The following is a 24869-nucleotide window of genomic DNA, read 5'->3' on the forward strand; positions in this document are numbered from 1 at the left end:
GGCTCGAGGGCAGCTTCCACATTGAACTGAAGTCGACACTAATTCGTTCTCGGAGGAAGTCGCGATCGGTCAAGATTCCCTTTGTGACTTTGTCAATATCAACCACTGGCAGGTGGTTCTGAACACAATTAATAATGCTACGCCGTATTTCCAGCAGTGCTCAGACGCCTCTTAGCTGCTTCATAGCGACCGTTTATACAAGCTCGTAGATATTTCTGCATTGCTTTTGTTATTGGGTGTCTCTGTAAGTTGACCATGCGCAAAGTAGCATTAGTTTGGTACTACATGTGGTACACGTATCTCCGAACAGTAATTATGGTTTGATTACCTTGGTTTCTAACGCTTACAGAACTATCTATCATACTTTCATTAATATTCATATCGTCGTATGCTCTCGCTTCGCCGTGTCATATCCAAACAAACCCTACGATTTCCTAGTCGTTCGCCAGAAGAGCGCGCTTTCCGACTTACGACTTTGCCTCTTCTAACAAGTAAAAGATATCACGTTCTGGCTTACATCCGGCACAGGATGTATTTTCTACGCCGGAATTGTCGTTCCATGAATACCAAAGATTCGCTGCCATCTTTTCCCATTTCCAGCATTCGCTTTAGAAGGGTCTTTTTCTGAAAGCTGAATACCATATTGCTGAATGCAACACGTGAATGGCTTGTTTCTGGGGGCGACATCCGACTTTCCTTCATTCGTCGAGATATGAGCGGTCACCGGGTCGGTGGATGTTTGTCCAGTTGCAGCGCCGCTCTGTGCAGACAATGGTGTGTTTGTAGTAGTATCAAGCTCATTATCACTATCATCCGCGTCTGGCTGATCTCCTGCTCGGCGAGTTTGTGATGTTGCAGACAAAAAGCTTTCGTCTGTAGATGGTGGAATATCATCATCCTCACGAGGTAGTCCTGCGGCGATTCGCTCCTCGAGATCACCCCAGAGATGAAACAATTGATTTCTCAGGTTTTGTACCAGTTGTGGATTTAGACGGAGACTGCAATGTCAGCGGTGAATCTGTCACGTAGGATATTACTTACTTCGAGGCATCGTCATCCAAACCAAGTAGACCTTGTGCTTGTGAATTGTTGACAAGAAGCCACACACGATCCTCACCATTCTTTGCCTGGGCGTCCTCAACTTGCAAGGCAAATCTCCACTCCCAAACAACCTTAGATGCGAATCTTCCATGGTTGCCTTGACCCCGTGTATTGTTATCATCGCTATCTTCTCCGCTACTATGATCAGAGAGAGCCTCATATTCGGTAACGCGACGTGCGATGGCGAAATCTTCAATGCGATGTGGAAAGTAGTCGACAACCCGCACGTTTGCGCGATACTTGCGATTAGTGAATGGAGCCCATAAGGTCTTGCCGCTGCTTTGTACCATGATTTTTTCAGGTTGAAGGATCTCCCGAATCCCGATGATCGGCTCGTCCGGGTACGAACATCTTACTATTTCACCATCAGAAAAGTATTCAAGTATCAGGGCCTTCTTACCATTTTCATTGAGACCAACCGTAGCCTTCTGCTCGGCTTCTTGTCTAATTTTTTTCGACGTGCCTTGGAATTCGGCACGGGCAGGTCGCTTTCTTCAGCTGTTCTCTTCTTACTGGTGTTTTGTTTTGTCGTTTGCACATGCTGTGATTTTTGCGTCTGTCTCTTATTGAATGTCTTCCAGTGGTCCTTTTTGCGTCTCAATGCCTCTTTCAATCGTGGATCGACTAGTGATGGCTCCGTATTTGTATCCAGAGCTTGAATCAAAACTCTACCTCTATCACTGTGTATTTTCCCCTCCAGAGTACCTGCGTCACCTGTACAAATCCTGACATTTTTCAACAAGCACCATTGGCCTGCCTCCATAGATCGGGCCTGACTGGCGTTTTCTGCAAAGGCAGTTATGGTAATTGTGAATTTTCCAAAAGGGCCTTTCCAACTGCGATCTTCTGCCTCATCGGAAGATTTGTTGCCGTAACCATATGAATCATGGTTCTCATCGTTGGACGTGTTCTCTTCGTAGGTATGGTCGTAAAAGTGGCTGTTGGGAGTATAGTCTGAGAACTGCAATTCAACAAATCCATGAGATGTCTCAAATATTTTTATAACTTGGCCCACCAGATCATAATACTTAGCATATTGATTGGTTTCTCCTGCGCTAACATCGCTCAGTAGAGTAAATTTGTCTTTTACGTTCATTGCTTGAACGGTCTTCTCCTGAAATTCCTGGTCTGTAGGTAAATACATTTCTTCTGCCTTTGAAAATGCCCACACAGCGTAAGATATCTCATTTGAAGAAGGGAGCAAATACGAGGATTTGCTTGACGGGGAAGTGGATTTCCATTGAAGGGGCTTCCGAAAGGAGGCATCACGTGGTATGCTTGCTGACTTCAATATGTGAATCTCGCTCATCGGTGATTTGGTGGTTATAAGAGAGATGTTATTGGAATTCATTTGGACCTTCCTCGACATTAGCATGAGTCTGGTCCCAGACGTTCTATTAGCCTCTTACCCTGACGCTCCGTAAGACTATGAGGTCTGACGAACTAATATCGCTTACTTGAAATTCCATTTTGCTAAAAAAGCTCAACTTAATACCATACTCATTATCCTTGATGGATGGATCTGTGAGAACGATAGTGGACTTGGCATCTGTGAATTGTCAGAAATTGACGGCAATTTTCAAGATATCAACTTGCCTGATCCCCTCGTCTGCATGGGAGGCTGGAAGTCTTTCACAAATCCAATCAGATTAATTATCCTTCCAGTACTGGCGGAGAGGGCCTTCTCCACAGTCATGAAACCCTTGGGTGGTTCCATTTCGACGGGCGACGCTGAATTAAACATTGAGATGCGTAATGAAAAGGTCGATGTGGTTGAGCACTCTTCGCATATTATGGTGAATGGCGATACTAGAAACACCGGTGGTCTTAGATCGGTTGATGACGGATCTTCTGCGGAAGAGAATTTTTTTTGTTTACAGAAAAAGAAATAAAGACCGTACGAATTGACAAAATTATCGAGTATATTCTAAATTCACCTACTGAGCAGACGCGCCTTCATATGAATCTGAACGCGCCGGGTCCACTTTTAATCTGATTGGACGCTAAGCGACCACCACCGCCCCTCAAGAAGTTGAAAGCCGCCGGTTCTCTGAGCTCCAAAGTTGATCCCACTTCCTCCAGAACAACCCCACCACAAAAATAACATTCACAACACCACGACGTGTGCTTGATCTCGCACAATAGGATCGAATCATAATCTTATACCATCATATAGGACGCACTCCCCATATCGCAATCATGGCGGACCGCTACATCCCAGAGCATCGTCGTACCCAATTCAAGGCAAAGAACACATTCAAGCCAGAAGAGTTGAGACGCCGCCGCGAGGAACAGCAGGTTGAGATTAGAAAAGCAAAGCGCGAAGAGAATTTGGCAAAGAGAAGAGGTATCGCAGGTGCAGATGGCTCTCGTCCTGGAGCCGCTCTCGGCGCAGAACCAGACAGCGACGATGACACTGCTCCCACTGAAAGTCAGGTAAGCACTATTGCAGACAATTCTCCCTATGTGCCATGTATGGAACGGCGAGATTATCATAGTTGAGGTGTAAATAGCACTGTTGACACTTGTTTTGTTTACTTTGCTGGTGGGGTACTGCCTAGCGAAAGATGTGTCGGCCAGTGCGCATATATCGCAGATGGCAGTACCACTCAACTATATGGCTAATATTTTGCGACTTTTGTATTTTCACTTCTCGGTGCTCCCTGGGTCAGTAGAAACCCTTGCTAATATGTATGCTGTCTAGTTGAACGAGGACCTCCCTCAGATGGTCCATGGTGTTTTCTCCGACCAAATCGATCTTCAGATCCAAGCGACCACCAAGTTCCGAAAGCTTCTTTCGAAAGAGCGCAACCCCCCAATCGAAGAGGTCATTAAAACTGGTGTAGTTAGCCGATTTGTCGAATTCCTCCGCTCTCCTCATACACTTGTCCAATTCGAAGCCGCCTGGGCATTGACCAACATTGCATCTGGGTCTGCGCAACAGACACAAGTTGTCATCGAAGCCGGAGCTGTACCCATATTTGTCGAATTGCTAAAAAGCCACGAGCCAGATGTCAGGGAGCAAGCCGTCTGGGCTTTAGGAAACATTGCTGGTGATAGCCCATCATGCAGAGACTATGTACTTAGCTGTGATGCTTTGAAGCCGCTCCTCGCTCTTTTGGGCGATAGCCGCAAATTAAGTATGCTCCGCAACGCCACATGGACTTTGAGCAACTTCTGCCGTGGAAAGACCCCGCAGCCAGATTGGAATACAGTAAGAACCATGACCATCTCAAATTACTTCACAGAGGACTGACACTTTTTGCAGATCTTACCCGCCCTCCCAGTACTCGCGAAATTGGTCTACTCTCTCGATGATGAAGTGTTGATCGATGCCTGCTGGGCTATCTCCTACCTTTCCGATGGCGCAAACGACAAGATCCAAGCTGTCATTGAGGCGGGCATTCCACGTCGTCTTGTGGAGCTGCTCACGCATGCGTCTACATCAGTACAAACCCCAGCGCTTCGATCGGTTGGTAACATCGTCACTGGAGATGATGTTCAGACACAAGTCATCATCAACTGCGGTGCTCTTCCAGCTCTGCTTTCGCTTCTTAGCTCCGGAAAAGATGGAATTCGCAAGGAAGCATGTTGGACTATCTCCAACATCACTGCTGGGAACTCCACACAGATCCAAGCTGTTATTGATGCCAACATCATCCCGCCTCTTATTCACCTGTTGTCTAATGGTGACTTGAAGACTCGAAAGGAAGCGTGCTGGGCCATCTCGAATGCTACTTCTGGTGGCCTCCAAAAGCCAGAGCAAATTCGATTACTCGTCCAGCAAGGTTGCATCAAGCCTTTGTGCGATCTTCTCGCCTGCCCCGACAACAAGATCATTCAAGTAGCACTCGATGGTCTTGAGAACATTTTGAAGGTTGGTGAGATGGACAAGGACGCCGCTGCTGATGGATCCGAGAGCATCAACAGATATGCTCTGTTCATCGAGGAGGTCCAAGGAATGGAGAAGATTCACGACTGCCAAACAAATGCCAACGAAGAAATTTACATGAAGGCATACAACATGATCGAGAAATACTTTTCTGACGAGGAAGAAGCCGAAGGTGATACTCAACAAGGTGCGCCTAGCAACGAGAACAGCTTCGGGTTCGGCAAGAACCCTGCCGCGGGTGGTGCCGGTTTCAACTTTGCCAGTTCGAATGGCGGAGACTCGATGGACATGTAAAACCTACCATCGCCATCGTCCACCTGGTCTCTCTTTGAGCCGCTTCTAATTTCTGCACTACATATACCTTGTAATCCGAAATGAGAGGCACATCACGCAGATGCAGCACTTGGCGCGCATGTAATCTGCTGCGCCGCCTCCGTCAATAGCACCGCAACCACCTCTACAAAAGCCGCCCTTTCCAGTTCTCGAATGTGACCAACTATTAGCGAAAGATTCACCGTCATGTATTTCCATTTATTGTCTACAACCCACCACTTGGCACATTCCCCCGGCGTTATTTGATTTCCCCGACACAACTCCTTCCCCCCTTGCGATTCTTCTACTACATGCGACATCACGATTTTTGGTCCCTATCTAGCACAACTAGGAATGAGACGTGGTAGCTTTGAAGGCTCCTGGTATCTCAAGAAATGAAGAACGATGATTAGGTCGCGTACTGTCTGCGCAGAAGCGGGGTATGATGTCGCTACATCGAATGAGTAATATCATAATATGGTATTGACGAGTTCAAGAGGGAGTCTGGTAGCTTTAAAGCTCCGATCCCGTTGAAGATTTGAGGTCGATGTGTTTTTTTGAGATGAATGGTTAGGGTGGTGGATGGATGGACGAGCTGCTGGGTCTGAGGGAGTAAAGGCGTCCTGGAAAGGAAGGACTTGCTTTCTCTGCTATATAGAGCTTTGTGGACGTCTGTTTGTCTATAAGTCAATGACAACCGTTATATCAATTTCTCATGACGTCTGCTCGTTGTGATTACATGACGCTGGGGGATATGATGTAGAACAGTCAACCTGGAATTTCACTTTGAAGTATCTGGCAATCAGACTAATGTCGAATATCGAAATACTTGATGATAGATATTCTCACTGGGAATAGAACATCATTTCTCTCTGTCGTAATCTAGCGAGTCTATGATGATTGAACGTGTAAGCCCACTATCAAGTCTTACAAGTCAAGTCTGTTTCCTTTAACAGTAATCAGTTCGTGGTCACAACAACAGCAATGGCACGCAATGTGTGCTTGCATATCAAAGGCACGACATTAATTATTGGGGTTTGTGCCGGCTTGCGAAACGCAAGATTGCCGTGGGAGCTTTAATTTTTCAACACTCCCTAAATCGAAGAGTGCGTTAATCTATATCGAACCTTACTCATTTGGTATGGTATACCTTGGTACCGTCCGGCTTAGTACTAACCTCTTTCCTTTTGATTTTGGTACAGTAATCATCCTTGGGACCTTATGAGACATACATTGAATACCTGCGATATTCGGGCCGATGGCTCGCCTGCCGGAGGAAGAAAGGGCCGGTCGGGCTGGTGAAATAGGGGGGTAATTAAGGGGGCCAGTCACTTTCGAATAGCTTGATCTCGTGGGGGACTCCCAATCGGTTAGAGTCTGACCGGATATCGCTACTACCAAAGTGTGCCTTAGTGCTATGGGTTTTCTTTTGGAACCAACCAGGCGAGTTCTTTTTAGTATCAATACCAATCGTAGGATATAGACCTTGGTGACCAAATGGACAAAACTGCCTGCACCTCAAGCCAACCTTGCACACAGTCGGAGTGGTGCTGAAATCCAGCTCAGACGTTCATAAACAGGTTTAGCACCAAATTTGTGGAAGATCATAATGAATATACCGGTAAGGACAATATTCTACAGGTCTGTTGTGGTTGACATTCACGTAAAAATAACCTCTCAGATAACCACAACGACAGTAACACTTGCTATACCGAAGTCAGACCGTACTCGACGATCTAGTAAAAAATAAACATCAGCACTACAACCTCATATGAGACGTGAGTGCCTCAGAAGCAGGCCAGCTGCAGGCGGGATCCTGTATGAGATTCCAGACCACTTCATCACAGTTACATTCAGAAAGGTACCGATGAGTTGTATTCTGAAATGGCTGTGTTTCAAGAGACTCTCGACGAAAAGCCCAACCATACAGGAATCGCATCTATTCTAGAGAGAACACGGAAATTGTCGTCTTGCAAAAAAAGATGTGAGCCGAAACTAATTTGGGGGAAGTCTCTTTCTGGGCGGAAAGGCCGCCAAAAAGCCCCATGTGAAGGGTAAGTCGTAGTCAAATCCAAACATGCAAGCTTCACGCAGTATGAAAATAAAAACTATTGGCAATTGAACTGCAACCACAATCTCCTTAGCTAAATCCCTTTGTCACAGCAAAGATCACGTCGAAATCGAGCTGCGTATCTAGGTTGTAGTCTTTTTTGTTTTTCTGGCGACACGATTCTTCACGAGCATTCCTTGGTCACGACATTTTCCTGGCTCTTCGTCTATTGACACAACTATTCCCCGGGTACTCATCCACTGAAAATGAAGCATCCTCCAAACCGGGACCTGACATCCGTTGTCCGTTGCCGTCAAAGTTACATAGTCCCCAGGTACTCGTACGGATATATCAGTGCGATATATGAAAAGGAGATCTGTAGAACTGTCAATTGTACATACACGTATAACAGATCCGAGTCTATACTGCAAAGGAGGTACAGCGTTTTGTGAGGCTTGAATTATTACTTGAAGATTGTTTTAGTTGCTGTGGGCACTTGATCCAAACGGTAGGAAAAAGTAATCTGAATCAGTACGTCCAAAATAGTAGAAAGTAACTGCTTACATAGACATATTCGCGAATAAATATAAGATAAATGAAAGAATTTAATTAAAGATACAGATGACTTTTTTTGAAAAAGAAACACATATTAAAGCCAGCACGCAGTAACGTTTGAAATATGTCGAAGAAGAAATTATAGGTTACGATTGTCTGTCGTAGAATACACAGAGTATACAAAATACAAATAGATGTAGTAGCACCGAGCCTGCGCCGCCCACGACAGAACCTATGCACGTCGTTCAGCTTTTATCACGCCGTACTAGGATGGATTGGATTTTGTAATATGCAGACGAAAGTAAAAGCACATCGCAGTTTGTGTAAGTGGAAGAGGAACAATCATTCTCGTCGACCTAATATGTTCGAAGTGTCGTGAAATCACTTCGTGATATCTGTCACGTCACATCACCTGATTCAGCATTTTCGTGGTGCATACCAGCACAATAATCTGTGTATGTTCTTTCAGGAAAACAGTCCTAATTGGAGAGATCAAGAAGTTGTCCTTCCAACTTAGTTCACTTCAATGAGCTGACAAGTGACTCCTGTAAATTAGGAGTGTCGCTGCTAAAAGTTTACAAAAAGCGTTTGAAATCCCATCAAATGCAAACAGTTTTCTTGGAGCATCTAACAACTTATCTTTCTACCCGATCTTCAAATTTTTGCATTACCACCAGTCAAGTCTTTCAACATGGCACCACTTGCACTTTCGGAGCTTGTCGAGCTTTTCACCCCAACTACTTCCCTCAACATTCCCTACAATATCCCTAGCGGTACCGTGATGCTATTTACGGTATGAAAACGCGAATGTGGAGTTTCCAACTCTCAAGATTCCATCAACTTATTAACTCCTTCTCAAAGATGAATTGCAAGTTTGTGTGTTTTGGGAAACGGGCTAATTGCTTGGATGATCCTAGGACGCTAGTTGGACAAGCGGCGTGAGCACCGAATTCAATCTCGTAGATTATGTGGCCAACCAGCGTCACGTAATCCCGGCATCTCAGTACAACAAGGCCACTTGGGTGCTCTGGAACTTGCCCATCGGCACGGTCGTGACTTTAACGGCCAATATCACCAACCCGGTCAAAGTTGCTGATCTCAAAGGCAATGCCCAAACTCTTGATCTGATCGGGAGAGGAAGGACTCAAGGAACAACCTTGGTTGATTATAACCTAAACAATCAGGTCTCCTCATGGTTTTGGCGAACGGTGGATCTCAACATGGGCGCCATCGAAATATTTAATGACAAAGACTTTTCGGGCAGCCGCTGCACAATTTTCCTCAGCGAATGGGAACCGGGAAAGTTTCACTCATTGAGAGATTGGAATTGTGACAATTACGCCAGTTCTGTCCGCTGGCGAACGCTACAAGATCGACAGACGGCTACTCTGTAAGCGAGAAAGACCAGTAAACATCCCTCAAAAAGAAACTCACTAACATATGTTTTAGTGGGGATGCTATAGATGGCAGTGTCGCCACATATTCTAACATCAAGGGTTGGGGTAACGTCAAGGAAGTCCCATATTTAGCAGATGTTCGATTCAACAACGTGTTATCCTCATTCAAGTGGGAGAGCGTGGCCCCAATGAAGGAAATCATCGAGCCATTCAATGTCACAGCAAATAACTCATCCAACACGAGTGGACTGACCTCCGTCGTCGACGGAATCAACAACAGTACCGAGGTGCAGGCAGTCCTTGTGTCTCTCACAAACTCGACCGCGCAGTCCATAACAGTCGAGACCTCAGACCAGCACGTTGCTGGGATCTCTAGCACGTTTTCCCAAGAAGCAACCGCGGGCGTCGAAGCAATCGCATCGTCGAAAACAACATGGTCTGTATCGCTTAACTATTCCTACACGCGTACGCAAACCAAGTCAACGAGTGAAACCAAAACAGTCGAATTGAAAGTCGAGCAAACCGTCAACGCGCCGCCGCGAACAAGATATAAGGCAACTCTGTTAATAAATATTGGAATGCTTCCGGCAACGGAATACGTTACTACTGCGTAACGCTGGTACAAAGATCCAGTCACTGGATCTTACCTCGATGCCACTTATGGTTGGTATAAGCGAGTTGAAGAGATCAGAATCAATCTTTCTGGCAGCCTGGCAAGCAGGACAAGTGTGGATATGCAAACGACGCCGCTGTAAATCTGTTACTGCGTTTTCATGCTTGTTCTTCAAAACTCTGTGGGCTTTGCTTCAAATAATAGCTCACGGTTAGGGTCAACTCTCCCTTTCTTTTGGATGTTTACTTTTTTTCCTTCTTCTGTCCTGCAAATGCTCTTAATTGGACTGTTCAACACTAGATCCAAGCTAAATGATATGGCATAAGGTCCAGCCTCATGGGTGGTGACAGAGCAGGACTGACATCTTCATATGTAATGTGCTAGCTAGCTTGATTTATTACCCAATATAGCTTACTAAGTTACTATATTAGAGTAATCTCAACCCTATTCAAATCTAATGCAAACCACACCTGACTTTTTCCTACGGCTACGGGTACTCTTGGTAGAAAGCCGCCACGTGTGCTACAGCCAGCTATTTTTTCACCATTCTCCAGCTAGCATCATCCGAGAATCCGTCGCTTAATTGAGTCAGCTGACTCGCCTCCTTCTTGTCTCCTTTCCTTCCGTTAGGATCGATATTCACCTTTTGAGTATTACATGTTAGCTCCCTATAACAATTAACGAACACGTGCATCAAAATGTAGAAAGAGTGTAAATCCTCAGTCTTCGGTTATGTTGGCGGAACTCTTTTGTATTTCATTTATCCGCAATTCCTCCGACTGATGGCCAATATCAGGCGAAACTACTCAATGTACTCGAACTGATCATGATCAAGTTGGGCCGGTGCTTAATCTAATTGTATTCCAGTCACTCGGTAACACTGGAGTTAGTATGGATGGTTTGAGTAATTAGAGTAACTTGTGAGGGCATGTGAGGGAAATGAAAATCGGCGGATCCAGGAACATACCCTGATGGAAACTAGGAAGCAGAAATGTTCCTCGTCTGTAATGGGAAAAAATGGATATTGGCCTGTTAAAATTAGGTCAACAAGTTCAACAACATCTCATACTTCTTTTGGGTGGTTTGTGTTGGGGCAAGAGAGTCATTGTCGAATTGTGGGTTGGTCTCATATTGAAGTTCGAGCATAGATAGACAGTGTGTGCAATTACTATTTAAAACCCAGTAGCTCGCACTAACTAGATAACGTGTTACAGTTCTGTACAGTATATAAAACGCCAGGTATATAACTACAATATCCTTCATAATCCTTGGCACCACATAACACAGCAACAACGAAAGGGTATCTTCGGAGGTCCTCAAACTTAACAGCTAACACTTTTAAACCAAACAAAATTGGTAAGTAAATCTTTCCAGTAGAGCTATCGCCTCTTGAGCCTCTCAGTTTTAGATCAGCTGCTGAAATATCGGTTCTAAGCGCTACCAGAAAATATTATCAGGTTTGATGTCAAATTTCGCGGCGCGAAGTATCTTCTCGTAATCCTTCAATTGGGCATCGATTGTAATATAAGCGTCGGGCCTGGACGCGAGGTGGAACAGCTGCAGCTGGTTCGTGTTCTTGATCGACTGCAAGAACTTATCCTGAGCAACCGTCTTTTTCAATTTTAGTCGTATCTGGTGGAGCTCTGCGGCCTCAGAATGTTTCATGAGAACCACTGTTGCCGTAGTTATACCCTTCAAGAAATCGTGCTTGGATCACCGATTATCAAGCTTGCAATCTTCAATCTTCGCCAAATGACAAAGCTCGTGTCGACAAGACAGCCTGATTGGATTTCCGTTTGGAAATAAAGGTATTGGCTTGTTCTTTGCTAGGCCGAAGGGATCTTTGTTGAGGAAATGTGGCATGAAGTTGTTGTCGTTCAGAAGGTCAAGGGCCTCTTGCTCTGGGAGACTGTCCAACAGTTTACGTACAGCCCCCATTGTATCGAACTTCCAGCCTTTCTTGAACATGGTGGCTAATAATTTCATGCAGCTATATTGCTCGGCTGCCTTGTTCATTTCTTCGACGGGCGTGTATCGAAAATAGCAGCCTCGCTGAAGAAGCAGAATGCGTTTTACTCCCCGTAAGTATATCCACTCCTTATGTAGTCCTTGTTGGTTGCTTTTCCAAGAAGCTGAGTCTATCAACAGATTCTCCACCCTGGCTAGCTCTCTAATCATCCCACGCAGAGAAAAGCTTTTCCAGTTTCCGATGATTGTAGGTTCATGTCGGACGCGGCTATCGCTGTTGTCGGAAAGGGGCGCCCACATAATGTCGCGATGGAAATTGAACCATATCAAGGGAGCCCGCTCAGTCTGTTTGTTATCGAAGGCTATTTGGTATCCCGACTGTTTCATAATTTGCCGGGTCGTCTTACATACGCTCAAGAGTGTAGGGTTGGGAGTGCTCGTGAACATATAATCGCCGTCTCCATGCCCTCTGAAACTACCATCACTCCTGTAAATACAATAATTACGAGATCTATTATTCTCGCAAGCCATCGCGCTGTCTTGCAACACCACAATCCGGGGAGGGTTGGCCGACTCGGCGATCATAGTTAATATTTCCAATGGCAGATCTACAAATTTGCAAGATGTCCGGTTGTCTACTGCATGCGGACTTGTAGGCTTTATTTGCTGTTTCATGGCATTTCTAGAGCTCAACATGTTTTCGGTTCCATTCGTCCCATGTGCTAAAATACACAGTCAATAATTGAAGCGAAGTAAACCAGTTGCGTTTAGGGATCGTACCGAAATCACATAACTGCAAGCTTCCAGGACTACTCAGCATACTGTTACCTCCCAACATCGCTTTCGCGCCATAAAGAAGCCGATTTATCTCGTCGTTCGAGTCTGGTGATAATCTACGAATAGAGGTCAAGATGTCTTGAGGAGGTGCAAGAAGGGTTCCGTCGCTTTCTGTCGAAGTGACAAGCCACTCCAAAGCTCTTCGTACGTCGTCGTGATTGCTCGATGAGAGCGACATAGTGTGCGCGATGGTTCGAGATTGATGATGAAAGACTGAGATATATCCTTGGGTTGCGTAACGAGTTCCGATTCAAAGTCAAGTCGATGAAGTAAGTCAAAGAATGTTGGTAACGAAAAGGTAGTGGAGTATCGAGCTGTTGAACATATGAACAGAAAGAAAAGAAAGGAAAGAAATCGATTGTGATCTGCTGCAACAAAAGGTTTGGCAAAGTGTGCGCCGGTCGAGACCGTTGTTGCGCTAAATACACTTGTGGTAGAGGACTGGAACTCGGCAATATGACGATATACTTCTTTCTAAATTAGTAGTGGAAAAAAGATTTGCCTCGATCAGACTAAAACTTCACCAACTTACCATATGACGAAATATGAGGACGTAAATCAGAATCGGGAGCATATTCTGAGAAGCAAGAAATTGATCAACATTTGACAGCTAACAAAATGTGTATTCTCCGCCAATTTATTTGACGCATCTGCGTCGCATGTTCAACCACAATTATCCCGTGGACAAAATTTCTCTGGCGTTCCAGTTCTGTAAGTTACTTGCCCCTACTGCGTAACTGCCAATATCCTATGACCTAAATTTCGTTGTTGGGAAGATGTTATTCGAGAAGCATGAAGAAGTGAAACACTTATCGCCTTTCGAGGGAATTAGAAGCGTAGAAGTGATGCCATTAATAAAGAATTACATGGGAGCGCACCCTGCGGAGCTCAGCATACTACCTTTTTGTAACCCAAAATGTGTACAACACTTGCATTAGTTTAAATATTGTTGCTCTTGGTCTGTGGTCGCACTAAATTTTGTACTCCCAAGCAGCATGTAGCGACCTCGTCTCATTTACCGAAGACATTAGACGAAATATCGATTTCGTCATTTGTTTTGAGCAAACATCGTGTTTTGACTACCATTTGTTGACGGAACTCAAATACAAGTGGGAAGTCCTGAATAGGGTCCAAAATCCTTTGTTTCTCATTTTCTGGAAAAATATAGACGAAATATACGATATTTCGTCCAATTTCCTAAGCAAATGTCATATTTTGACGACCAATAGATCTTCTATCACGAGAAACCCTCGCATTAGGCGACGGATTGGATATCCTTTTGGCGTATAGTTTGGGCGTTCTGAAAGGGGTGTAATGGTTAGTTCGATTCACTTTTGGACACAAGGCATAGGGAATGGAGTTCATTTACTGAAAAGAAAAGATTCAATTATACAATGTTCTGTCCTGTCAACCAAATATCTCTTAACGCCTGTCCTTTGATATTTCCACCATTAAATTGGCGAGAACTATTGCAAGACACCTTGTTCGTCCTGTTATTCAACTCCTCTCCATGTGAAAACCTGTTAAAAATCCCTTGTACAATTGGCAATCAAACAAAAAGGTATCCATCATAATTTGAACTCCGTATGGCTAACCCGCAACCCAAGTAAATCCAGCAGAACTAAAATACATGATTCTGTCACATCTCCCAGACGACTGATCACTGCTGCCCAAAACCTTTCTTGACACCCCCAAAGCCAAGTTCAGAAAGCAAGTGTTTATATTTCCAAATCTCAAGATAAATCGTAGTCCTTTTGCTGCCTATTTCTTGAGATGATGCCAAACCCTGAGATTCTAGAAGCTCCAGTTCAGCCATCATCTTTTCGTACCGCTGTTGACAATGTCCAAGAGCTTGGGCTTCATTTTTTAAAGCTTTACGACATGGGAGACGATGATTCCAGATCCACTTGTTTGCAGATTGAAGTCGGGTAGCATGATCGGTGGCGCGTCTCCATGCATCGTCGCTTCCCGATTTGTTTCCAGATATTCTCGAGATGCAATTCTGCTTTTTTTGTATGCGGAGATGAAATTTGATGCATGTTCGACAAGAGCTCGCTTCCTTCCTCGTCTCCCGACAATGCCAATCTTGCCTGCGCAGCCGATCAATTCTTTCAATGCATTATCTCCCGCAGACGGATTCGAAAGAGGTTCGTGAATTTCCATACAAGTACAATCGTCCACAAATCCGCCCCAACTTAATTCCCTCCGATTTATGCTCAAGAGCTCATAGGAAGACTTCTGAAGGATCATGATTCTTTTCAGGTTTTTGAAGTACTTCTCCTGTCCGTCTAGAGCGTGAGGTAAGTCGGCTGTTTTTGTGAAAAATGCATTCAAAAGCAAGTTTTCGACTTTCGCCAACGATTTGGTAACAAAATCCTGTGCATTGTTCCAGTTTCTGAAGAAATCCACCTCGCGGGATGGATCCTCTAAGCTCAAAATGTCTCTGCGAAAGTTGAACCAAATAGGTGGTGTCCACAACTCGGACCCGGTATCGAACGCAACATCGTAGCCCCGAGCAATCATAAGTTCTCGAAAGCTTTGGGATACATTTACCAAACTAGGATTTGGTACAGGCGAGAACAAATATTTCCCCCGTTGCTTTTGGGCCAACTTACGCCGCTCCCTTGGGTACCTCGGGTCGTCGCTCAGGACAACAATTCGTGGCTGGTAGGCCAGCTCGATGATCATAGCCCATATCTCGTCAGGAAGTTTGGTAAGGGGGCTTTGTCTTTGCTTGAGGAACAGCGATGTGGATATCCCGGAGATGTCCTCGCCTGAAAAGGTTGGAACGGGAGGGTTTAAAGTTTCGCCTTCCGTGGATGTCGTTTCGTTAATACTCGAATTATCTGTAAAAATCCATCTCAGTGGACGACAAGTGAAAATTGCGAAGAAAAAGACATCAAGAGCTCGTTTGACTTGGTTTCTAGCACCGAGTCATTAACATGAAAAGGATCCTCTCTCTTACCTCCCATATTGTGGTTGAAAGTCGATCGATCGATGTGTTTAGCTCTGAAAGTGATGTTCTGATCAAGGTCTGCTGTCGCTTCTGAACTGTAAATGTTTGAGGTGAAAGCCAGGTCGAGGATAGGCGCCCAAGCATAAATGCATCGAGTGAGTGATTACGCTAATAGTTACAACGCTAAAGGTTGCATCCTCTAACGTCATAAAGGTGTTTCATTTGTGACAAGCTCCACTACCAAGTCGTAGAATGGTGACCCTTCAAAGTTTCTGTAGTTAGGTAGACCCGCTAGCTTACCCTCAAGGGAATGGCCCTACGCTACTTAGTAGTCTTGGAAACTAAGGCCAATCCTAACGCTTGGAAGGACGCTTAGCGCGAAAATATATTTGAATATGACGACTAAACAGTAGAAATTGAACGCTCTTTCCTTTGAGTCCAAAAATTGTCTAGGTTTCAGCGTGGTAAAGAAACACTCAGCTGGTAAAATTGCTGTCTCGTCATAAGTCGGCACTAATTGCGTTCCAGGTTCAGATGAGAAAAAGCTGGTAAAGTTGCAAAGAAGTGAGTACTTTGTCAATCTGACACACCTCAAAAGACGTTTGCTTCTATTGTCGAGTGATTTATAGTGTAACACAGCACGACCCCCGCTCTTCTAGCACGTGATGGTTCCTATTTGTGCCTATCTTATGCAGCAGCGACCTTCTCATCTTTCTGCTCATCGTCTCTGTACATCCCAAGATATGTAGCTTTCAATCTGCTCATCAGATGCTCATCGGCTGTCATGGCTTCCACGCCTGTACCTTTGCTTGTTCCAAGTGCTCTCACCATCTCACTCGGGATCGGTTCTAGAACAGTACTTCCGACCGGGTGTCCAAAGTACGCAATACTATACCTATCTTCGCCTCCGTGTTTCCCTTCTTTTGGAAACACCACTCTATGAACCGTACTCTTCATGAGATTATTCGTCCAGTGGCTAAGTAGGTCTCCAATATTAACAAGAATTGGTGGACTTGGATCGTTTTCCGTACCGGGTGGACAAACAGGAACAGGCGTCCATGCGGCCGTTGGCCCGAAGTCACGTTCCGAGGTTCGGGTTTCTGGAGGAATGATCTCAAGGCCTGGCTGGCCGGGTCGTTGGAAGAGAAGGGTTATGGAGCCGTAGTCCGAGTGTGCTCCCGCTCTTATGTCGACCGAGGGTTGGTAGTCGCTGTCTGCGGGAATCGAGGGGTAGTGGAGGAGACGAAGGGTACATCCACTAGATCCGCCTTGATGGCGTGCTGGTATCCAAGATGAACCTCCCGCTTCCTCATCGATCTATCAGGTTTCAATGATTAATAGACGATCCGTAGTAAAATAAAAGAGGGTGCTTACTTTTAGGCCTATTGAGAATAGAGTTAAGATCTTTAACATCATATCATGGCAATATTTATGAAAATTCGCCAAGTCCTTTTCGTGCTCGATAAGCGAGGGAGTAAGAGGTTGCTGAGCCTTTCCATCTATGAACTCGCCCAAATTCATTGCCCTTGGACAGTCAACAAAGCTTCTCCTATCTTGTACTGTTTTCCTTACTCTTTGAAGTCTCCAACCTAATCAGTTTTAGCATGAGGATCAGGGCACAGGCTTTGGAAGTGTCAACTTACTCGCTGGTTCTTGGCATCTAAGGTTTCTGTGTGCATTCCTGACCATCCTCTATTCTTTGCACTGTCAATGTTGAGCTCGATATTCAATCTGGAGTTTACTCACACTCTCCGTTATCTTACACTGAGCTTTCTCCTCGGTTGGAGAACTGAAGAATTTCTTCGACTATTTTATCAAGATTAGGAAAGAATCTACCTATACCAATGTTGACGACATGATTGTCCATACCACATCAAATATATCGTCAATGACCTTTACTGGTATGTCCTTCCCTTCATTTTTAATGTAAACGAAACCATAAGTGGAGGCCGCTTTCACCAGTTCTTCTGCAGTTTCTACGTCTGGCCGGGTTCCTGATATATCAATCACCGGAATCTGGCCTTGGGGAGGATTTTGGATTGCCATATTTTTGAATATAAAGTTATCAGAAATGGTCCGATCAGATAAACAAAAAGTAGGCTTTCATGTCTTTATACGAATATGAAACCGGTCAAGTGGAGTTGACTTATGATAAGGTTAGACCGATCGGGAGGCGCCGAAAAGGTTACCAAAATGACAGCAGCATTGTCTCCAACACGTGACCAAAAAGCCAGCTCCACATAAGTCCAAGCTAGTCCTGAACAGGAGCTGTACCTTGCGTCGTACAGGCGGGAGAGCAACAGCAGCCTGGATTGAACCCCAGAAATTACTCGACCTGAGCCTCGTCCAGAATATATTGAAATCTCACCTCAATTACTCTGCACCTTTCTCACCAACGCACTCAATCGCGCTGTTACTCTCCGCTCCCTCCATCTCACCTATATCTGCAACTTACCTCACGAATATTGTCACCATTTCTCGCGTCAACATCGAATATCCCGCACCTCGCAGAGCGCTCCAGGTCGCACTTTCTCCCCACAACCACCCCGCCGCGAATTGATCTTGACAGGCTCGAGCCTCAACGAGTCGACACTCTTGCGGAAAGAGCGTTCTTCAGCGATCATCCGCGATCATGTCTCGTAAGTTTTGGTCTCTCTCTCTATCTCGCAAACCAAGAAAGCAATCATGACGGACTTCAATACCACCTACGGTCGTCTCTTCTACGAGCATTTGGAGGCTGAAGCCGCAAGCCATCCAGCCGACAACTGCCCATTGTACCAGGAGAATCCAGGTTGTCAACTTTACACGGACCGTTGGCCAGAATCCGAGGCCGCATATAACTTTGAATGCGCATTGGGCGAATCCCACTGGACAAGTAGGCCAAGTCTGCAGTATTTGTATAACTCATCGCTGGTCACCCATCCTACTCATGGAAGCCTCAAGCCAGAGGGTGCCAAGTTTGGACACAATTTCGATGACCCTCTCGCAACCCTGAATAGCCAATTGCGCTCATACGGACCTGAAGCAAATGATGATGGTGATGGTGATCTGAGCTATACTGACGATGAATCGCTAGACCTTGAAGGCAAAGCCTACAGCTCCCAAGATTGTCTGTAAGTACATGCGATCAGAGTTCTTTCTCGCGTATCTCACTAACACTGTGCTAGTTCCAATTCGTTGGCGGATCTTGAGGATGCTGTCATTGGCGTCGAAGCAAGCCATTACCTCCAAACCCTCATCGACCGACCCCCCACTCACGAGCCTCTTCTTGCTGCTCTGGGCGGAGATCCTATGACCTTTAAGTCGCATATTGAAAACGAATTGAAACAATGGAGGGATAACAAAATGAAGCCACTGTTTGTGTTTGACGGACAGACAAATGTTGGACGAGATGAGATATCCTTGCGCAAGGCCAAGGCAGCACTGTTGCAAACACAGCGTGCATGGGATTTGTATGCGGATAATTCGCCAGATGAAGCTGTGAAAGCTTTTGGATCTTCTGGTATGTTCAAGAAAGACACTGAAATTGCACTGTACTAATACGAACCAGGTGCAATTCGCGCACAAGATTTGTATAGAATTCTTCAGGAAATTCTTGCCGAACAGGGGCTAGATTTCATCATCGCTCCTTATAGTGCATGTGCGCAAGTAAGTCTCCAGTCATGCTTGGGCTTGATGCGCCGACGCTAACATATAGTCCAGCTTGCATATCTCGAATCGTTGGAGACACCATATATTGATGGCATTATGGGATCGCAAGAGCTGCTCCTATATGATATCAATGACTGTGTGTTACTACCACCTTCTGCTTCAGATTGGGAAAGCAAGAAAATTGTGGGAATCTCCAAATCAGAGATCATCAAGAAGCTGAATGTCACACCCGAGGTGTTGGCAGATGCGTTGCTTATGGTCGGCACATCCTTTCTACCTCCCTTTCCGCCGCTCCAAGATCGTGGAATCATCGTAGAACAACCATTTACAATTAAGGACGCAGCAAACCTGCTACGCACATCCGAGAAGTCGGTCACCACGACCTGCACAGCTTTCAACGATATCCTTCAAGTACAAGACCCCAATTGGCTCGATAAATACCGGAAAGCAAAGATGATCATCAAACATGCTGGTACAGTCCATGAGAGTGGTGTTTTACAAATCAGGGATTATGATCACCTGACCAGCGACAATGTTGATTATTTGGGTCTACAATTGCCTGCTGAACTCTACTATTATCTTTCGAAGGCACTCATTGGGCCTCGTTTTATGAACGGCTTTATTCTACTAGAATCCTTAGTCCTTCCAACTTTGGATGGTGTTGCGTCAGACGAATACAAACGATTGGTTACACGTTCACTTGTGCCATTGAAAGAACAGGCGGCAGCCTTGATCGTTTCTCGAATCCACAGAGCCTTCAACTACAAAGATATCAATCTGAAGTTTTGGTTTGATGATGGTGTCAAAGAGACCTTGGTGCCACGAAACGCTCTGGATAACAACAAAAAGGCCGAAACATGGGGTGTTAGGGATACTGACATGAAAGCTGTAGAGAAATCTCTTGGCATCTCCCCTGGATCACTCTCATTTGCGATCCTGTCTCTTCAGCAGAAGGACTTTGCGCAAAAGACTATTGCAAAAGGGAAAGTCGCAGAGCTAAAGTCCGAATCTGAGGTTGTATCGAATGTTTTATGGCGACTGCTGCATCTTCGAGGGTACATAAACGATAAGCATGAGTTAACCAATTGGGGAAAGGCATTGGCAACTACTCTGAAAGCGATCTCCTCTGCTGTCAAAGCCCACAACGATATTCATCATCTCCAAGAAGCTGCTTTCCTGGCATTCGAGCTTCTACAATTCGATCAGCTCAATTCCCGTAACAGACATACGGAGCTGATTGGAGGACCACTTCGAGGAGGAGAGAAGGACAAGGAAAGTTGCATTTTAATCGGAAGAACAGCATGTCTCTTGAAGCTTCGGCACCAGAATGTTGGATACACTGGACCCCTAAGCAAAAACCTTTTGGCATTTCACTCTATCATCAAAGCTGTTCGGGAGACAGATAGAGATTTGGTCGAGGCTGTAGCTGCGTCGTTGTTCTTGAATAACCACGCCAGCCGAAAGCGGGACGACTATGGAAAAATCGGCCGAGACCTGCCCTTTGCCGCTGACGTCGATATTGCACTCGGCATTGCCGTCAAAACATACTTGGATGACTTTGTCAAGGTCGACATATCCCCCGAAGAGCGGAGCAAGGACAAGAAGAATTACATTAATAAGTTCCTTCCGCACAGCGTCAATTTTATCGAAGATCTCGACGTTGCTTTCAACTTCTTCGACGCTGTTCACGCCGGAGTAAAGACGATTGGAGACGACATTGGAGACGCTGATAAAAAGGCCTGGGATGATGCGAAGGCTTGGCTTGCTGTGAGGCGCTAAATGATTTGGCATGGGTTGGGCGGTGCTTGATGTCTAGGGGATATACTTATCACGACGACGTTGCATAAATAGTCGATCATGAACGATTGAGAGGTGTTCAGGTAGAAGTAGGGGCTCCAGCTTTTAAAAGATAGTAGAATCAAGATCGTCAACCCAGTGGCACCATAGTTTTCTTGGTTTTGCGTGACCCGATTTGATCAATTCACAATTTTTGGCGGTACAAAGCTAATATTATACGAAATATCTCGCAGAACAAGTGCCAACTATTCAACTAATTTAAGCACGTCGTCAACTTAAGCAATAATTGGTGTAGTGCTGAAGTTTCACCGCTTTCGGCAGAAAATAGCTCTTCCGTTGGAAAATTCCTAGGAATATATCATCGGGATGTGCATATGCAGCTAGTCATTTCCTACAGTCAAACACGATATCCAGGGCTGAATGTCCACCAAAAACGTTTCCAGGAGTATCTGGCGCAAGGTGCAGAAAATGCCGTCAGTTGAAGGGGTCTTTGGTAGGTCAATTACTCTTGGTGCTGCGGTTTGGAGACGGCGAAAACACGCATGTGGATGCGGTGTTCTATTCGAGCTTGATGTGCCATTTGGCTTTCCCCCTTCAGTTATATGCGCACGTTGGATTGGCTATACTCATATACTGACTCTGTGTATAGGCATCAATAAGCCAACTGGGCTTTCCTCCGCCCAAGTACTTCGCGACTGCCAAAAAGTCTTCCATGACTCCAAACTTTTTGCGCCCCATCTGCGAGACATGAAAGCGCAACTATTACGAGATAATCATAACCAGCGACAGCGCCGGAAAGTGAAGGACCCCAAGGTGAAGATTGGCCATGGTGGAACACTGGATCCTCTCGCGACTGGTATCTTGATTGCAGGAATTGGAACAGGGACAAAGAGTTTACAGGATTTCTTATTATGTACGAAGACGTATGAAGCAGTGGTACTCTTTGGGACAGGGACGGATTCGTATGATCGACTGGGGAAAGTGTTGACACATGCGCCGACAGAACATATTACCAAAGAAATGGTTGAGAAGGCTCTGGATCAATTCCGAGGGAAGTTCATGCAATTACCACCATTGTTCAGCGCATTGAAGATGAACGGCAAACCACTGTACGAGTACGCGCGCGAAAACAAACCAATACCACGCGACATCGAACGACGACCGGTTGAAGTCGAGGAATTGGAGATGCTGGAGTGGATGGAACCTGGGACACATAATCATAAACCACCGACGGATGAGGCAGGTCACGCTGAGATTAATCTTGCTAAGTTGGTTTGGAAACAAGAGAGTATACTTCCTCCAAAATCCCCTGAGAGCGAGAAAGTCGCAAAGGAGAATTTCGAGGACAAGAAGAGGAAGATGAGTGAGAATCAAGATGAATTGGTTCAGGAAAGGCCGAAGAGTAAACGCAAGACGGATGCTGTGAAGACTGAGTCTGATCCGGATGCTGAGCCTGTTATGTCTGGTGGTCTACCAGAACCAGTGGCATCCACTGAAGTAGCTGCAAAAGTACCAGATGCTACTGTTGAATCTGTCGAAGCAGCTCCCGAATCACCAAAGTCACTCGGTCCTCCAGCAGCGCGTATACGCATGACTGTCACATCAGGCTTCTACGTGCGCTCTCTATGTCACGATTTGGGTGTCGCTGTCGGTTCTGCTGCCCTTATGGCAGAATTAGAGCGTACGCGACAAGGTCAATTCTCAGTTGGCAATGACAATGTGCTGGAATACGATGATCTGTCGAAGGGGGAAGAGGTCTGGGCTCCTAAGTTGGAGAGTATGATTAAGGCGTGGGAGAATAAGACTGAAGCTACGAAGGCGGAGGCGGGAGCAGAGGCGAAGAGTGAAGCGCCTGTAAAGGAGGAGGTTTCTGGGGATGCTGTGAAAATGGAAGATGCACAAGCGAAGTTCACAGAGGCGGCGGAGCAGCTTGCTGAGGAAGTAAAGTCTGAGGGTGAAAGTCCTAGTAAGGTCTTTGAAGCGGCTGCGTAGGAGAATCACGCTGCTACAACTCTCGGGCAGTCGACGGCCACTCGGCACCAAGAGCGGGTAGTAAGCCGTGGATGTCACTGGTTCATCAACTGAAATTTTGTACGACGATATGAGCACCACATATCTATCTTTCGACGCAGATTTTATTCTTAACCTTCGCAAGACGTGCGATATCGCAATCACTGTGGGCGATCCCACATATTCGACAACCAGCTTGAATACTTCCTTGACGGCTTCGAGGAATAAATCAGCACAGTTTACACCTCAAAGCTCCAACAAACATCATTTCATATGTTCCAAATAGCTGCGGCTACGGTCTTCAAGGCGTTCTAGTAGACACATATTGGCGTTCCATGGAGATGTCACTCCTCATTGTCTATACATCGGAGGGAGAAAATCGGTTGTAACATAGAAAATCATTTACCTGCAAAAATCACATCATATGTATCTCGGCATTTATTCTTCACCGTATAATGCACAATACTTTGCTTGTCACCTACATAGAAGATTAACTTTCTAAACCCCCACTTATCACACTTTCTCCCGAGCTTCCCTTCCATACACACAGACATTTCGATCGTAAACTTCCTAATCGATAAGAGCCATACGCGCACACGCATTGGGCGTTTTTTTGACGTGGAACCTGCGGGTTCTGGTGTTGTGCGTTTGGGCTGCTGGTGCACAGGACAGGACAGGCAGGTGGCTGGAGGGGATTGGGGGTGCGGATTGGATGGTTTGGCGCTGGGTTTGCACGTCTTGGGGAGAGGGGGTTGTGGTTGGTTGGTTGCTGGGTTGAGGGGTTGAACTGCTCGATTCATGGAATCTATGGCTTTGTACAGATTTACTGAGTAGAGAACAGCAATGTTATTGTTGTCAGTCCTCATTATTCAATGCCCTTCATCCTCACCACGGGGAGCGTCTTCAAATCCCATCCCAACTCTGCTCACGTGCGCCTCGATATCTCGGGATTCGGGAAACAACAGCAAACCAGTCTTGCTTGTTACAGATAAGTTTGGCTCTGTCAGTCGCCGAAGAAGGTCATGGGAGCAGGAGCGGTGAAATGGGAAATAGGGAGGTTGAATTGTGCTTTGGGATGGTTGTTATGCGTTGTTGTCGTGTAATAGGCCAGGTACAGAGAGGGGCGGTTATTGCATGACTCTCTTTTCTTGTTGAGGTGGATTTGTTGTTTAAGCGCTTCAATAATTACACAGACACCATATTCAGTCATCCGAAATAGAAGATTGGATTTATCGCGTTTACATAGGTCATGAAATCGACATTGAAAATCAATCGCCATGCGCGCAACCAGAAGGAAGAGGCGCTGTTCATAAAGGGGAGATCATTACCATGTTAAGCGACGTCAAATGCCCATACCCTGGTTTCCCACGTTTTTTGAAACAGTCCTGTGTGTGTGGTGGTGATTCCTTTGCGGGCGGCGTGGGCGGCTATGGTATGGTGGGTTATTTATATACGGCTGGCTGCTGGGAGGTGGTGAGGGGTTTGCGGGTGGAGGTGGAGGTTCTGGAAGAGCATCTGCGGCGTGGTTATACTGCTGTACTGATGAAGACGCTGTATGGCCGTATGTTGCTGTAGGTCTTGCAGATGGTCGCAGATGTAGATGCAGATGTTTGCTTTTGCTGGCGAGGAGGAGGGTTTTTTACTTACTAACGTCAGCGAGCAGGTGGTTGTTGGGGAATGGAAAGAGTTGAAAGCAGTTGATTGATGGTTATACGCTGAGTCAGGAGAGC

At 45.6% G+C, this 24869-nt stretch overlaps 8 protein-coding genes across 8 annotated transcripts; 4 read left to right on the forward strand and 4 right to left on the reverse strand.

Annotated features, from left to right (window-relative positions):
- Positions 1-538: 538 nt before the first annotated feature.
- Positions 539-2818, reverse strand: GLAREA_06649 (Nucleic acid-binding protein; the record flags this gene model as incomplete). The annotated part of the gene is made up of 6 exons (XM_008080597.1): positions 539-998; positions 1042-1456; positions 1502-1564; positions 1615-2458; positions 2511-2650; positions 2770-2818. 6 exons carry the CDS (start codon positions 2816-2818, stop codon positions 539-541), a joined length of 1971 nt encoding a protein of 656 aa, XP_008078788.1.
- Positions 2819-3300: 482 nt separating this feature from the next.
- GLAREA_06650 (ARM repeat-containing protein) lies at positions 3301-5287 on the forward strand (the record flags this gene model as incomplete). Its single annotated transcript, XM_008080598.1, has 3 exons — positions 3301-3537; positions 3806-4315; positions 4370-5287. The coding sequence occupies 3 exons, from the start codon at positions 3301-3303 to the stop codon at positions 5285-5287; spliced, it is 1665 nt and encodes a 554-aa protein (XP_008078789.1).
- Positions 5288-8601: 3314 nt separating this feature from the next.
- GLAREA_06651 (uncharacterized protein) lies at positions 8602-9921 on the forward strand (the record flags this gene model as incomplete). Its single annotated transcript, XM_008080599.1, has 3 exons — positions 8602-8703; positions 8828-9300; positions 9360-9921. 3 exons carry the CDS (start codon positions 8602-8604, stop codon positions 9919-9921), a joined length of 1137 nt encoding a protein of 378 aa, XP_008078790.1.
- Positions 9922-11633: 1712 nt separating this feature from the next.
- On the reverse strand, positions 11634-12903 carry GLAREA_06652 (uncharacterized protein; the record flags this gene model as incomplete). The annotated part of the gene is made up of 2 exons (XM_008080600.1): positions 11634-12610; positions 12669-12903. 2 exons carry the CDS (start codon positions 12901-12903, stop codon positions 11634-11636), a joined length of 1212 nt encoding a protein of 403 aa, XP_008078791.1.
- Positions 12904-14591: 1688 nt separating this feature from the next.
- Positions 14592-15697, reverse strand: GLAREA_06653 (uncharacterized protein; the record flags this gene model as incomplete). Its single annotated transcript, XM_008080601.1, has 2 exons — positions 14592-15571; positions 15691-15697. The coding sequence occupies 2 exons, from the start codon at positions 15695-15697 to the stop codon at positions 14592-14594; spliced, it is 987 nt and encodes a 328-aa protein (XP_008078792.1).
- A 671-nt stretch (positions 15698-16368) lies between these two features.
- Positions 16369-17727, reverse strand: GLAREA_06654 (Clavaminate synthase-like protein; the record flags this gene model as incomplete). Its single annotated transcript, XM_008080602.1, has 6 exons — positions 16369-16998; positions 17056-17206; positions 17254-17270; positions 17325-17378; positions 17428-17487; positions 17551-17727. 6 exons carry the CDS (start codon positions 17725-17727, stop codon positions 16369-16371), a joined length of 1089 nt encoding a protein of 362 aa, XP_008078793.1.
- Positions 17728-18366: 639 nt separating this feature from the next.
- Positions 18367-21111, forward strand: GLAREA_06655 (PIN; the record flags this gene model as incomplete). The annotated part of the gene is made up of 4 exons (XM_008080603.1): positions 18367-18794; positions 18849-19183; positions 19232-19329; positions 19384-21111. 4 exons carry the CDS (start codon positions 18367-18369, stop codon positions 21109-21111), a joined length of 2589 nt encoding a protein of 862 aa, XP_008078794.1.
- A 438-nt stretch (positions 21112-21549) lies between these two features.
- GLAREA_06656 (Pseudouridine synthase) lies at positions 21550-23121 on the forward strand (the record flags this gene model as incomplete). Its single annotated transcript, XM_008080604.1, has 2 exons — positions 21550-21622; positions 21779-23121. The coding sequence occupies 2 exons, from the start codon at positions 21550-21552 to the stop codon at positions 23119-23121; spliced, it is 1416 nt and encodes a 471-aa protein (XP_008078795.1).
- Positions 23122-24869: the final 1748 nt, after the last annotated feature.

The sequence above is a fragment of the Glarea lozoyensis genome (assembly GCF_000409485.1).
Source record: "Glarea lozoyensis ATCC 20868 chromosome Unknown GLAREA14, whole genome shotgun sequence".
NCBI classification, from domain to species: Eukaryota; Fungi; Ascomycota; class Leotiomycetes; order Helotiales; family Helotiaceae; genus Glarea; species Glarea lozoyensis.